General features: G+C 41.7%; 1 protein-coding gene across 8 annotated transcripts in view; it reads left to right on the plus strand.

Moving 5' to 3' along the window:
- Nucleotides 1–2,620: 2,620 nt before the first annotated feature.
- Nucleotides 2,621–13,987, plus strand: part of scalloped (TEA domain transcription factor 1 homolog scalloped) — a 103,618-nt gene continuing 92,251 nt past the window's right edge. For 3 of the 8 annotated variants that reach the window (XM_046631089.2, XM_046631098.2, XM_046631096.2), the window contains exon 1: nt 3,427–4,692. Coding sequence is in view for 2 of the 8 variants with exons in the window: in XM_046631096.2 (XP_046487052.1) it covers nt 4,668–4,692 (25 nt within the window). In the remaining 6 variants the exon portion in view is untranslated. Of the gene's footprint in view, nt 3,259–3,426; nt 4,693–13,987 lie in introns of those variants that run through there. The other 5 variants (XM_046631092.2, XM_046631094.2, XM_046631093.2 and 2 more) reach the window with 5 other exon arrangements.

A 13,987-nucleotide genomic window follows, 5' to 3' on the forward strand; every position in this document is an offset into this window, starting at 1 on the left:
TGCAATATCCAGCTTCGCGTGCGACGCACCATTGCCATACCCATAAGCCCCCATTGTCAACGTGTCACGGATTCGCCATCGCCACTCAGGTTTCACGAATTGCCCTGCGTGCATTTGGGGGTCGATTGAATGGGGTGACTTCTCCCCATGGGGTACCGCGTTTCTGTACCGTGTATAATGCTGCCTGGAATATTATTATTTTTTTTTTTTTTTCATGTATAAATGGATCGCCATGGATTCCGTTTCCACGTTACGTTGTCCGGGTCTGTTGAATTTAATTAATACAGTTCGGAGATCCGTTTCTTGTGCAATCAGCCAAGACTTGTACCCTGGATTAATCTCATTTTCTTAACGCGTATAAACCGGATCGTAAGTAATGATAGTTCGAGAAGAACTTTTTGGTGGAAATTATTTTACGGGATTTCGCGACCACGATTTTAGTTTATTTGTAATATTCCAAACGTACGTGATAAAGATACGTATGTGCCTGCGGGTCATGTAGCCGTTATTACATTTATATTTGACTACGTGTATATGTACCTATTAATATATTTGTCTTTCCTAACATTATTTACTTTATTATATTTTTAATCAATTTTTTACTGCGAGTCTAAATACTGCTTGAATTTAATCGCGACGTTCTTTGAATACTCAATGACTCTGAATTTTCATATCGATTTAAGTTATAACTTTACACTCTAGTGAAAACTGCGATCCTTGACAGATCTCTTAACTATAAGGATTTAGAAGTTAAATTCTTTTTATACACCGAAATTTGCAATTTATTTCAAACGATGATAATTGTGTGTTAACGAAAGCCGAGCGGCGCGGTGTGATCGGCAAAGATTTCTTTATTTCGCAATTCGTAGACTGCGACGAAACTGCTGGGATTTGGCGTAATGATGCCTTTCGAAACCACCGCGTTGTGTCAGGAAAAAATCAAACCGAATTCTCCCTTTCTCCCCGACATGGTATAATTATTTGTATCAGGATTTTTGGGTAATATTAATAGACAAATATAAGCTTACTGAATTTTACATCGATTCAAACACACGCGTGTTCAATCGTCACAGCGTGATAAAAGAAAGAAGAAGAATGACGAACGAACGTTGATTTCTGCAACGTGAAATATCAGCGACGAACTTTGAAACATAGCTACGTGCCGCAGCAGCGCGAGTTGTAAAAATGCGATACGAATTGCAGGTGATTTAACACTTTCACAATAAAACGGTCTTTTGTTCTATAAGTGCAGCGATAGGAAATAAAATACCCGGAAATACGGTCAGCCTTTCAATTGTTGGCTGGGTGACATTGTGTACATTAAAATTAAAGCGCGTCGAGGTCAATATTCAATAGTCTTAGGATATAATAGAAGACAGCTCGACGTCAGCGAATATTGTATTATACATTTGTACAGTACGGAGATACACACACGGTAAATATACCTGCATGCATCGTAACGGGCAATGTGCAATTTAGCACTTTTCGTCTCACATTCGTAGCAGGTGTCCCGGGAGGTGAATAAGTCTCGGGTGTCGATGAACCTGAAAATTCTCAGTACCAACTCGCTGAAGCGAATATTTCTGCACGTTAGTCGTTACTGTCGGCAATAAACTCGATGATCCCGGCTCGTCGAGCACAGAGTCAGGTTGCAGTCGATTTAAAAAGTTGGCAAAAATAAGGGCGCGAGATTTATACCTAAACGTAAACTTTTTACTCTCCATCCGCATCCGACCGGAAACTAGACTCGAACGATATCTCGCTTCGGTTGATTCGATACGAATTTTTTACACCGCGGCAACGATCCAGCCAGTCCTCGTGACGAGAGGAACTTCAAGAATCGGACAAGGTTTACGGAGGTAAACCGAGGACGGTAATATTTACAAATGTTTACTGTAAACAAAGGGGGTCGTTTGACGGTTAATCGAATGCAGAGAGGCGCAGGGGGATCGGTAACGTAAATACGCTCGACAAACACGACGACTTACGGATTATAGACCGGGCGAATTAGGCGTCGCAGAATCAGTAGTTTCACACCGTTCGCGGACGAAGCAACGATCGAGTACAACACCCGTGTCGTTTACTAGCTCGCCGGTTTTCTTCCGTTCCGCGACGCGTTGCAACGCATCCAAATAACATGAGACAGGTATTTTTTCTCGCGTTAATTTTATTTACCCTGTTCGAGGGTGAGAAACGAATCCTTACGATTTCTCGGCGACGTGGTTGAGGCTTCGGACGAAACCGATCGCACGATATTGCCTGTCGACGGACGATAATAAATTTCTTGGGACGGGTTTTTCCTTCAACCCTTGTTCAGCGATTCTTCGTTTTATCAACAACGCGTGACGGAAGGAAGAAAATCGGCGAGGCACACCTCCGAGGGCACTTTTCGTGTAAGAAACGCATCCGGCGGCGCGGCGATGAGTCGAGGAGGAGTTTCTAGTGGGAGGGGCAGGAACTCCAGCTACGTCGGAAAACAAAAGCAAGTGCATTAACACCAGTGCAGTTTATATCGGTGGTGGTGGTGGTGGTGGTGGTGCTGGTGGTGGTGGTGGTGGTGGTGGTTACCGGAGTGAAGGAGGAGGAGGAGGAGGTGCGGTCGCGTTGCGCGCGTAAAAACTCGGCGTGCCGGCGTGTGCGTAGAGAGCGGACAGCGAGGTATCTACGTTATATGTACATATATTATATATGCATATATATGCATATACATATATATATGTACATACGTGTGTCGCGAAGGGATAATTTCGGCGAAGGCAGAGGTACAGAGGTGTACGAAATATTGCAATCGCGGGGGTTTCGTCGATCGTTGACGAACGGCGAAGCATCGTGCCGGTTGAGAAGAAGAGCGGGAATAACGAGGAGAGTAGGGAGAAAAGGCGCGTAGGGTTGTTTGAAAGATGTAAAATCTTTTTGTCGGAAAATCAACAAGTGCCTTGTTTGAATCGGACGCGAGGCCGCCCGCCCCCCTCGTAAGGTGCGTGCTTTCTCGGCTGAGCGGGTTCGGGAAAGTTCGGCAAAACTCGGGATGCGCGCGGCGGCGGGAGGAAAGCTCGGTGCGGATCGTTTTCTGGTTTCTCCTATGAGCGCTTGGTGTCAGCGTATGCGCAGACTGGCTGCGCACTAGGCGTGTGCGTTGTCTGGATTCTTTGTGCCATTCTTGGCATACCAAAAACAGAGTAACTCTTCATATTTACGGACGAAATACCGTCCTAATTTCTAGAAAAGTGCCCGCGGCGAGCGTCAACCGGCCCCCTGGTAAGTACCCTTTGACCTAGAGCCGATAAACGTGATGTTATAACGTTTATTTCAGTAAAAATCACCGCCAGAATGCCAGTAATGTGATCACGATTCCTCCAATACTTTACATACTTGTCATGTTTGCCACCACCGACTTCCGGCGACTCTGACTGGCTTACGGTTTAGCCCGTCGTCGTGCCTCCGAGAGAGAGAGTGTGTTGCGAACCGCTGCGAACCGCGAGAGCTAACCAAGCACACGAAACCTGCCTTTAATCCTTGATCAGACAACAACAACAACAACAACAACAACAACAACAAATACCGCGTCGACCGACGATCTTCGTTATCGACTCGGTACCAAACAGTACACCATCGACGACTGAATAATAACGAGGATAAAGCCCTACAAACGAAAACAAATGTACGAGAAAAACACCATACACGTAAACCGTACACACAGGTGACAACAACAACAACAAAAACAACGACAAGAAAATTCGATACAGTTTAATACAGCCTAAATATACGTTGCTTCGCAATCCTTTTCGATCACCCTGCATAAAATCTTTTATACCGCGTAAAAAGGAAACGAAACAAAAAAAAAAAAATAAATAAATAAAAATTGCAAAAAATACGATGAAAATTTAAAACGTGAATTGTGATGGTGAATTATTGATCCGCAGTGTTGTCACCGAGAAACGGCGTGTGTTTGAAAATACTGTGTAACTGCCAGCTGCGACGGATTACCCGCGGGAAAACAGTGCGAATATCATGTCCCTCTGCTACATAAGAGGCAAGTGCATACAATAATTGAAATTCAAGTTTTTTTTTCTTTCGTTTATAGAGGATTCGTTTCTTTCGTTCCCTGTAATTTTTATTCGTCAATCACACGCTGAAAAACAAAAGAAAAACAACAACAGAGACGACAGAAACAAAACATCAACATTACACCTTGACATGCGAAAATCTGACGTGCCTCTGCTGTCGATAATGTTATTACTGCTGTTATTTGTGCACGCGGGAAAAGTACGCCAGTGATTTTTTCGTTATTTATTTATTTATTCATTTTTTCTTTCTTTCTTTCTTTCTTTTCACTTCCGTTCACCGTCTTCAAATGTGTCCGCTTGTTTATCCGTTGGATCGGTTGCTTTCGTTTGGACGGTTACTGCGACTTATAGTGACGTTGTGAGAGTGTTACACTTGTTAATTAAACTATAAATAATAACGACAACAACGGCAACAGCAACAATAATAATAACAATAACAATACATTTTGGATCATGTTCCCACGCGTTATAAATTTGCGGTAAATAATTGAAACGAGAAAACCAAAGGGAATATTCATTGCCATTTGTGTAGAATCAAGGAATTTGTTGTTGCTCTTCTTCTTCCTCTTCTTCTGCTTCTTCTTCCACTCAAGCCGTTGGATGGACGCTGTGCATTATTTTTGGAGTGAGTTGATCATACTATTTTTTTCTTCCAACCTTCGTTTGACAGAATATATGTAATATGCAGAGCAAATCAGACGGGTATCGAACGACGAATGTGTTCTCGTCGCTTCTGTAACGTGAAATGTGACAAATAGAGTTGAGAAAAACACACGCAATAACGTTATTTGAGAAAAATAAAATTTCAACGGAAATAATTAGGCTGGCAAGATTGGCTTGTCGACGGATATAATGTAGTGAGAGTAACCGACGGAACGTTTTTTCGTGCTCCATGTGCCGATATTGGGAATATTTGAAACAGTAAATAGTCGGATTTGAAAGCGAGTTTAATCGTTTGTCAAACTGACGTTTGAGGATAGCTAAGATCCGTCGCGATTAGCTAACGAGATATATACGATTTAGATAAGCCGCGACTCGCGGGGAAAAACGATCGCGATAAATTTGCAATTCCGTGTAGTAACAGCGACGGCAAGATAAGATGGGAAAAGTAGTTTAAACTCGCGAGAGAGGGAAGGAGGACGGGGGTGAAATTGACAAAAAGGATCGTCCGCGAGTTTTGATTCATCTATGAACGTGACGTTTTATTTCTCGGTGTTCTAAATTTAAGCACACCTTTCGTTTCTATTTTCTGGCCAATTTCCAGCGACGATATACATACTTACAACAACGACGACGAACGAGACGCAAATTTTACGTAACTTGCGCGGTGTACGTATAAGAAAACGCTAATACATCTCTGTGATTGCCGTGTGGCGTATGCGGTGTATAATTCAGTCGAAAATTGAAATTTTTAAATAATTACGTGACACTGATTATCCGATGTAATAATCTTGACGCGGAACCGTGTAAACCGGTGACAAATCCGACAACGTGACGCCTGGCGTCGCGACGCCGGCCGTCGGCGGGCAACCGAGTCGAGGATATCGGCGATATAAACGGCAACGAGAATCGTCGTAAGGTTCTCATCGACGGCGGATGTAATTAACAAACCAGAGTGTCCAGCTGTCGGGGAAATGTGGAAAAGCGGGAATTTTCAGGGAATTTTTATGCGTCTGGAATAACCGGGAAATGTCAGAGAATCCGGGGAGATGTGTCTTGGAAGTTTTCTATTTTATTTCTCACTAGTGTACGATTCTTTAAAATGTTGTAAATTACTCTCCGTGAGGCAATTTGGGGGGTTAGTGTGAAAAGGGTATAAGTGACGAAAAATATTTATTTTTGGCGGAATTTTGAGAGTTGATAAATTGATTTTGAGCACCGTGTAAAATTTGTGAAAAATATCAACGAGTACTAAAAACAGTTGATACTCTCAGATTGATGTTTCTACTTTCGCGTTGAGGAAGAACGGCTAATCGTAATCATCCCTTAGTTTGTTAAAATCGGAGTGATTATTGATATACATTTGGTAATCGAGTTTGAGCAAAATTGCACCGACAGAAAACAATCGTGCTATTTTAACTTTAACGACGGCGACATCTGATGTCTAATTTTCCCTAATTAGCTTGAAGAAAGTGAGTTTATAGTGAAGTTAGGTTGAAACGAGCCCTAAAAAAAGTCTCCATCTTCGTATGCAAAAAGGGAATTTCACATCTCATTGACCAAAAGTCATTCGGAAATCTCTCATTCGGTAGTCTGCCGTTCTCATCTTTTTTCATAACGCCCCTCTCCTTGAATTTTCGAACAGCACAACTCGTCGTGCAACGTCCGTCAGTTTTTCTTCCCACTTGCTACCTGCGAGGGCAAAATTGAAAGCGTTACCCGGACAAAACGGGTCACGTTTCTCTCAACGAAACTCATCGATAACCCGACGACGCACACGCGGCTCATTAACGCACTGCTAATTACAGTACTTGCCCGATTCCCGATTCTTGAACCCCGCGTTACTCGATGCACAACTTAGGACCTGTTGTCTTTAAGTATAGGATATTACATACATGCATGCGAGTGTAATTAGAGAGGCGACGAAAAGTCGGGCGGGTTTTGCGATGACTCGCGTCTTCCGAACGAAAACGTTATGTTCTTGGGTACCTTCGTTAACCCGGTATTACATTGGCGCCTGTGAAGATAACGCGCGATGATATTTGCACGGCTTATCGCTCTCCTTTTAGCCTCGTCCGCGTAACTTTCTTCTTTCTCTTCACATTTCGCGATAATCATCGACCGAAATTTCTACATTGTTATATATATAGCTTTGCCTTATACATACACGCAACATAGATGCGGACGATTTTAGTCCGCGATTATTAGTTGCAAAGTGTGCAACACAAGCGACTGCAGAAAATTTTCATCAAACAGTTACCGACGCGTTTATACCCAACAATTGACCCTTTTATTATCCAAAATTATAAATCATCGGTACGAATTTAGAATATCTCGATGATTAAGAACAATTGCCAGAGGCTTAGACACTAGCAATTAATTTTTTGGCAATCTTAGAACTAAGAATCAAACGGATAGAACGAAAAAAAGGTCAATAATTGGGAGGACAGGGTCAATAACTGGTACACTTATCGTTAGCTCGCATTGACCGATATATGCCTAAAGTTATATTACATTTATTAGCCTCGGTGCATCTTTCATTCCGTCTATGCATGCATGAGTGCAGCGGTGTAACAAGGTGTTGGAGTGAATCGGGCGAATCGAGTTCTCTAGCTGCTTTCGTCGCCGTCGTTTCTGTTGCAGCCGCGGCACAGCAGCACAAAGATGTATATTTGTAGCTCGGTCGTGTTTCCTAGTCGTGTTCCCCCCGTCCCACCCTTAGTTTCTTTTTTTCTTACTTTCAGTTACCCTTTTTTTTCTCTTCACCTCTTCTTTGCTTTTATTTTATTTTATCATGTTTTCCTCTTCCTCTTTGCTTTCCTTTTACTCTTGTTCTTTGTCCGCTCGCTCTCTTCACCGCCACCTTTGCCTCTTCTTCTTCTTCATCGTCATCATCATCATCATCATCATCATCATCATCATCTTCTTCTTGTTCCTGTTCTTCTTGTTATTCTTTTTTTCACTTTGCCGCAGACGGTGCCAAATCGTCGTGCAAACTAAAATTACCGCCCTTTTTTTTCTTTTTTTTTTTTACTACACTCCGCTCGTCGTTATCGTCGAAGTATAGACCTGCACACGCTTCTACCGTCTCTCTCGAATGTTGAATCATAGCTACACACGCACACTAGATATAAACGTGTAGGTGTATTCTTATATGTACTTCTTGAAACGTACGCGTAGCGGTTTTCCCCGCTACGGTTTGCCAAAGTCGTTTTCAGGATCGCCCGCCTGCTTCTGATTCCGCTGCTTGCACGGTCGCATTTCTATACCTCTCTCTTTCTTCCCTCTCTCCCTCTCCGTCTATTTCTCTCTCCTCTCTGTCTCTCTGTGTGACACGACTGTTGTAAAGTTTCGCCGTCGTTTGTCACTCCTCGCGAATTGTACGTATTATAATAATAATCGTTGTGATATAACGCGATAACAAACAGAATATTGTTGACTATATAACGAGACAACGGCTTCTTGTCGCTTCACATCATCGTGACAATAATGTTGCCGGCTTCTCACGCGTACACATATAAAGTATAACGCGTAACGCAATGAAAACATCGTTGCATCATTGCATACATACCGTGCATTATAATGCAACCTTTTATCACTATCAAAACTGTATTACTTATCCAACAATAACTTGGACTGAATTTACTTTAAACCTTCCGTAAATATCTACATACTTTCCATACCTCTAGATTTTCGGCAATATATATATATATATATATATACATATATATATAAGTGCTGCAGAGTTTCTTTAAGAATAAATATATTCTACGCTTCGTATAGACATGCATTCAACGTAAGCCATTCTTATTATTAAATTCATCGTCGACATCTTCGGCTGCTGATTTCTTCCCTCATCTTATTACCCTTATTTTCTTTTCTCTTCTTTTCTTTTTCTTTTTTTTTTTTTTTTGCCTTTGATTAAAAAAAAAAAGTAAGAAACGTGCAGTTGATTTTCAACGTATGCGATTGTGATGCAATTATAGTTGCGACGCATCGTGGACCCGTTATTATACAATACGTGTAATACGCGTTATACGCAAACGTAGCGTCGTGTATTATTTTAGTTCAATCGGGGAATTACTGCAGTTGGTTTGTAAAAGGCGGCGTCGGGGCCTTCGGGGCTCTCCGCGGGGCTGCTAAACACACACGTAATAGGCGGTGTTGCTGCCGTTGAGAAAGATCGCGTGACGGTAAAACGTGGCTGGTATGCAGACAGACGCGGGGGCATGGCGGCCCATGCACGAGGCTCGAGGGGTTGTTCATCGTCAGCCAGGTGCTCGTGGTCCCCTAATCTCGACGAGACTCCCCCTTTCCTTGACGGACCAACCCCCCCCCAAAAAAAATAAAAAAACTCGCAACCGCACACGACCCTCTCCCATGTCCATAGTTTTAGAAAAGTCTCGGCAGTCTGCAGTAGCAGATAGGCACGTAAATACGCGTTAGATATACCTAAGCACACACAGACACGCAGCGTGAAGTCGGCGCGAAGGGAGGGGAGGCTTACCTTACGATTGGTATTGTTGTTGTTGTTATTATTATTATCGCCATTGTTGTTTTAGGGGTTTTTTGTAGGGCTGGAATTCGATTTTTAGACATTGCGTTAAAGTGTTTAGATTTAACGTTGTGTTGTGTTAACGCACGTCGTGTTACTTGTAAAAAAATTTTACATTCTTTCATATTTTGTTTCTGTAAGAGAAATTTTTAATATCCGACGATGTCCCGAAGGTATACTTTTGACATCGCATTCCGACGGTAAATTTATTCATTTCTTCATATCTCATTTTTCGTGTGTGGTTTTAACGTAGATCGTTCCTCATCCCCCTCCACCGTGGGCAACGAGGTTGAAGTTGGTAGTTTTATCGTAAGGAAATATTTGAGAGAAAAGAATACTGTTTTCGTAATTTTTTCAATGACTTTTAAGGTACTAAGATTTCGAAATGTGAATACTAAATTTCGGAGTAACGGTTTTTCCTCGGAATGGAACGTTGCGATAACGTAACTAACTTCAATACTGTACTAGTTAATCGATTCTTCGCTGTATATAATAGATATGTAAATATATTTCCGTTTCACTGCAATTCTTAAAGGAATATAGAAATATGTACACAAATTGAGGGAATTTCTTCTTTTCCTTTTTTTTTTTTTTTTGTTTCTTAATTTTTGCAAGTTTGGATCGTTACGAATCATGAAAACTCTCGAGTCGATGCCGCAGTGACGATTAAATATCTGTTTCCGTTTTTATAAGACTTGAACGGTTCATTGATTGTAGACCAATTATTGCGCTGGTTAAAATTCGCACATTCACGGTATTTCTCACTTTTTTTTTTCTCACTGCTTTCTTGATGGTTTTTTGTTTTTTGTTTCTTTGTTCGATTGCTTGCAAAACGACGTTTCAATTAGTCGTGGAGTATAGTTTGAAATTATTTACAAGGCGAGGGTTGTAATTGCGATTAAGCTATTGCACAAAACGAACTATTATTATGCACTCGAAGAGCGCTTTCAAATTTTGTTAGTTCAAGGTACAGGTTCGTAACAACTATGTGCACGTTGGTTGTAGCAAGGAAACTCGATTCAGATTTTCGTAAAGTCGAACGAAATATTATTTAAAAGAAAGAGTCGAACAACAGTAGCGATAATTAATGAAAACATGCGATTGAACTAAACGAAATCATGATTTGTTTCAATCAGCGGGACGTTTCGAATAAATTGTATGTACGTAGCTGCGGCAGATGGGTGAAAACGCTGAGTTTGAGGGTAAAACTAACCCGATAAGAGACGTCGACGGTTGCGTACGCAGAAGCTATCTCGATCGCGACATGAATCCGCCAGTGGAATCGGTATCCGTTGGATCGGCGAGAGAGAAATCCTCCGATCGGCGTTCGAATCGCGGAACCGCGGAGAGCGCGTCTCGGCTTCGCTGCGGCGAATCCTTTTCGAGGGCACGGAATTCGGGGAGGATCGAAATCGCGGATGGAAATCCGAGGAGAATTCGCCGAGGCGGATCGATCATCGACGAGTTGATTAACGCCGCCGACGTCGACGGTAGAAAAGGCGACTCGTGCTTCCGAAAGCCGCCAATCGTCGGCCGCTTTCCCGAGGATCCGGGATCGTCGTTTCAACCTCGTCGTCTTCCTCGCGCCTCCTCAGCCCGATTCCTCCTTCGGGATCCCCGAATCGTCCCAGCAAAACTCCCGAGCAAAGCTCACGCGAAGGAACGAGAGTCGCTTTTCTCCGGTCACGTATCACCGAGATGCCTGGGCTTGTCGATATTTATCGTCGATGTCTCTTGTATCGAGCTTCGTCGTGATACAATGAATAATTTGTCTTCGTGCTCAGTTGTTGCTGGTAATCGTATGCGGTGTAATAAGCTGCGAATAACGATTATCTGCGATGTTAAAACCAGTGTACATATTTTGTTCATTGAACGTACATTGCCATGCAATTTCCCGATCTTTCTATACGTCGCGTTTTATTTTCTCACCAATACCGAGATTGGTTTTCTCTTTTTGGTACATTTGATCGAATCCTTTCAACAATCTCACGTATCTTCTCACCAGTTCAAGGTCTGCTACAACTCCGTATATATTGTATATCTACGTTGAAGGAGGTATTGAAGGCAGGATACAAGAGGAAAATAAATAAATATAAATATATGTATATATATATATACACATATAATCGTGGTGCGCGATCGTGAAACACGCGGCGTTGTAATTACCGCATCCCGCAGCATCGATATCCGCGATATCGGATTGCGATAACTGTCGATAAGCCAGCGGATCAACGTCGGTCACGAGACGAGCTTACCGTTTCGATTTTCTCTTCGGCTCGTTTTACACAACATTTTTTTGCGATTCGGATTGAATTTGGACCGAATATAGAGTTAACAAGCTGAACTATTTAAGTTCTGGTAACCTACTAGAACTGGGAAAATGTTCGGGAAAATTAGGAAATGGGTTCCGGAAAATCTCGGAATTGCGATGGAATTTTTTTAAAAAAATTTGTGGCCAATATGCTTGAACGAAATTTAGTTAGGAGAAAGTATTTTCATTGTCGAGTCAATCTGTATTTAGTTTGTTAACGTCACGATCGATGTATTATATATTCGAAAAGGATGCGATTATCCAATCATAAATATTGATTGAAAGAAATTCGTAGTAAAATAAAACTAAAAGCTAGCACTTGTAAAAAGTATCGTACAGTCCCTGTAAAATTTAATTTGGCGAACACCGTGTTATAACACGTTACATGACATCACACGCGGTATGTTTATTTGCGAGGATTTTGTTATACCTGGTGGTGTCCAAATCTCTCTGGAGAGAAAAGCCTTGGCCCTCTATTTTCAGTAGTCCGTTAATTTCACGAGGAAGAAGTGAAAAATGAAAGAAAACGTGACAAGCACTCGCTCTTTCCCTGTCTCTCTTTCTCCTTATCTATATTCCGTATTTGTATACATACATACAATATTACAGTGATTTTGCGAGGTATGCAAATTTTTACATCGCCTCCTTATTTTTTGGTAAAAATTTTGCCAGACATTTTACCATTTTTCCCCTAAATCTTCCTCACTTGTATCTACAGATATCGGATTGAAGAATAGTAGAAATTACGTTTTCAATTTCAAAAGGAAAATCTCGGCGAGCAGCTATAAAGAGCAGCAGTCAAATACACGCGGCGATGATGGTGCGAGTTGAAAATCGGAGTAGGGTTCCTCCTATTCGTTCTTTATCCTTTATCCGTAGGGACGGACAGGGCGCGGATCTTTTCTTACAAAATTTAATGCGATATTACCTTACACACACACACACGCGCACACATGTATATTACATATATCATATATATTTTATATATTCGAAAGAAGAAAGCGAGGGGAATAAAAGCGGAGCAAAGAAGATGAAATAAAATGAATAAAAGAAGCGTAAAAACACATTCGGACACAGCGTCATGTATACATATATATATATATGTGATGTTATTTGAATACATGGGATAACGGCCTAAATATTTATGCGTCACCCGCGAAACGGCAAAAGCTTTGCCCCCTATTTCACTCGACAAGCGAATAATCGACGTTTTGATTTGTCGCGCTGCCGGATGGATTTTAGGACATACGTATATCGGTTTAGCTGGATATGGGAGAGAAGTTGTGGAAAGATTGGAAAATGGAAGAGTCACAGGGTCGAATTGTCAGAAAACTCGCAAGTCTGTATTTTTTATTTTTTACACTTTCCCTTCCACCCTCGTCAATGTATAGAAAGTTGGAACATAAAAAAGGCGATATTCTCAGGATTTTTTAAAAATAAACTTTGACTTTTTCGCATCTCGATTTTTCGATACTCCGAAATTTAATTTTGAAAATCCGCTGCGTATTCTCACCCTTCTCTGTAAATTCTCTTGTATAAATGTATTAAAAATATATGAAAACCGCGTCGAGCAGAACGGATTCCGCGACTTTTGAACGCTGCGGCAGTTCGCATACATATCGGGCGTTCCGTGCCAAATCGATCTCGGTCTGACCCTTGACCTTTCCGATTTGCCTATCGATTTGTAATACGATTGTTTCGACTCGCCGGGTCACAGATTTTTTCAAAACTCTTCCCATTGGCTATAACTTTTTAGAAAACGACCATATTAATCGGCACAATTTAAAAATCTGAAGTGATTGTAAAAAATCACGATTCCACAACGTCGAAAGCTATCGATCCTTGAGCCGGAGTGAACTGACATTCTTCTTATCGAAGATGATGAAAAAAAAAAAAATAATAAAAATCGGTATACTTTCATCAACCCTCCGTCGATTATTATTAATAATTTTGATACTGCGACACATAATTTTTCAGATTTTCCAATCCCGTCGATAAATATGATAATTTTGAAAAACCTTGGCTAATTCAAATCGATTCGAAAAGTATCGAAGTCAAATCGTGGCAGGTCAAGGGTCGATTTGGCACGACATGCCCCATTTACTCACACATGTCCGTGCATAACGCACGCCGCTGGCACCGACTGCATGAAATAAAACCACACCTTCACCTCGCAACGATATAACTGTAAACCCGTTTCTTCTTCTCCTCCTCCTCCACCTTCCTCTTCTTCTTTCTCCTCTTCTTATTTTTCTCCTTCGCTCCTACTGCCGCAGGGGGAGCCTCGATTAGACGCAGAACTTGCCTCCGGCTAATCAGGTGGTTGTTACTCATTACCCGCCTCGGGGTCTCGAGACTCGACGCGCACTAGGTGTATACTTACTTACTTACTCC

The sequence above is a fragment of the Neodiprion pinetum genome, chromosome 6 (assembly GCF_021155775.2).
Source record: "Neodiprion pinetum isolate iyNeoPine1 chromosome 6, iyNeoPine1.2, whole genome shotgun sequence".
In the NCBI taxonomy this organism is placed as follows: Eukaryota; Metazoa; Arthropoda; class Insecta; order Hymenoptera; family Diprionidae; genus Neodiprion; species Neodiprion pinetum.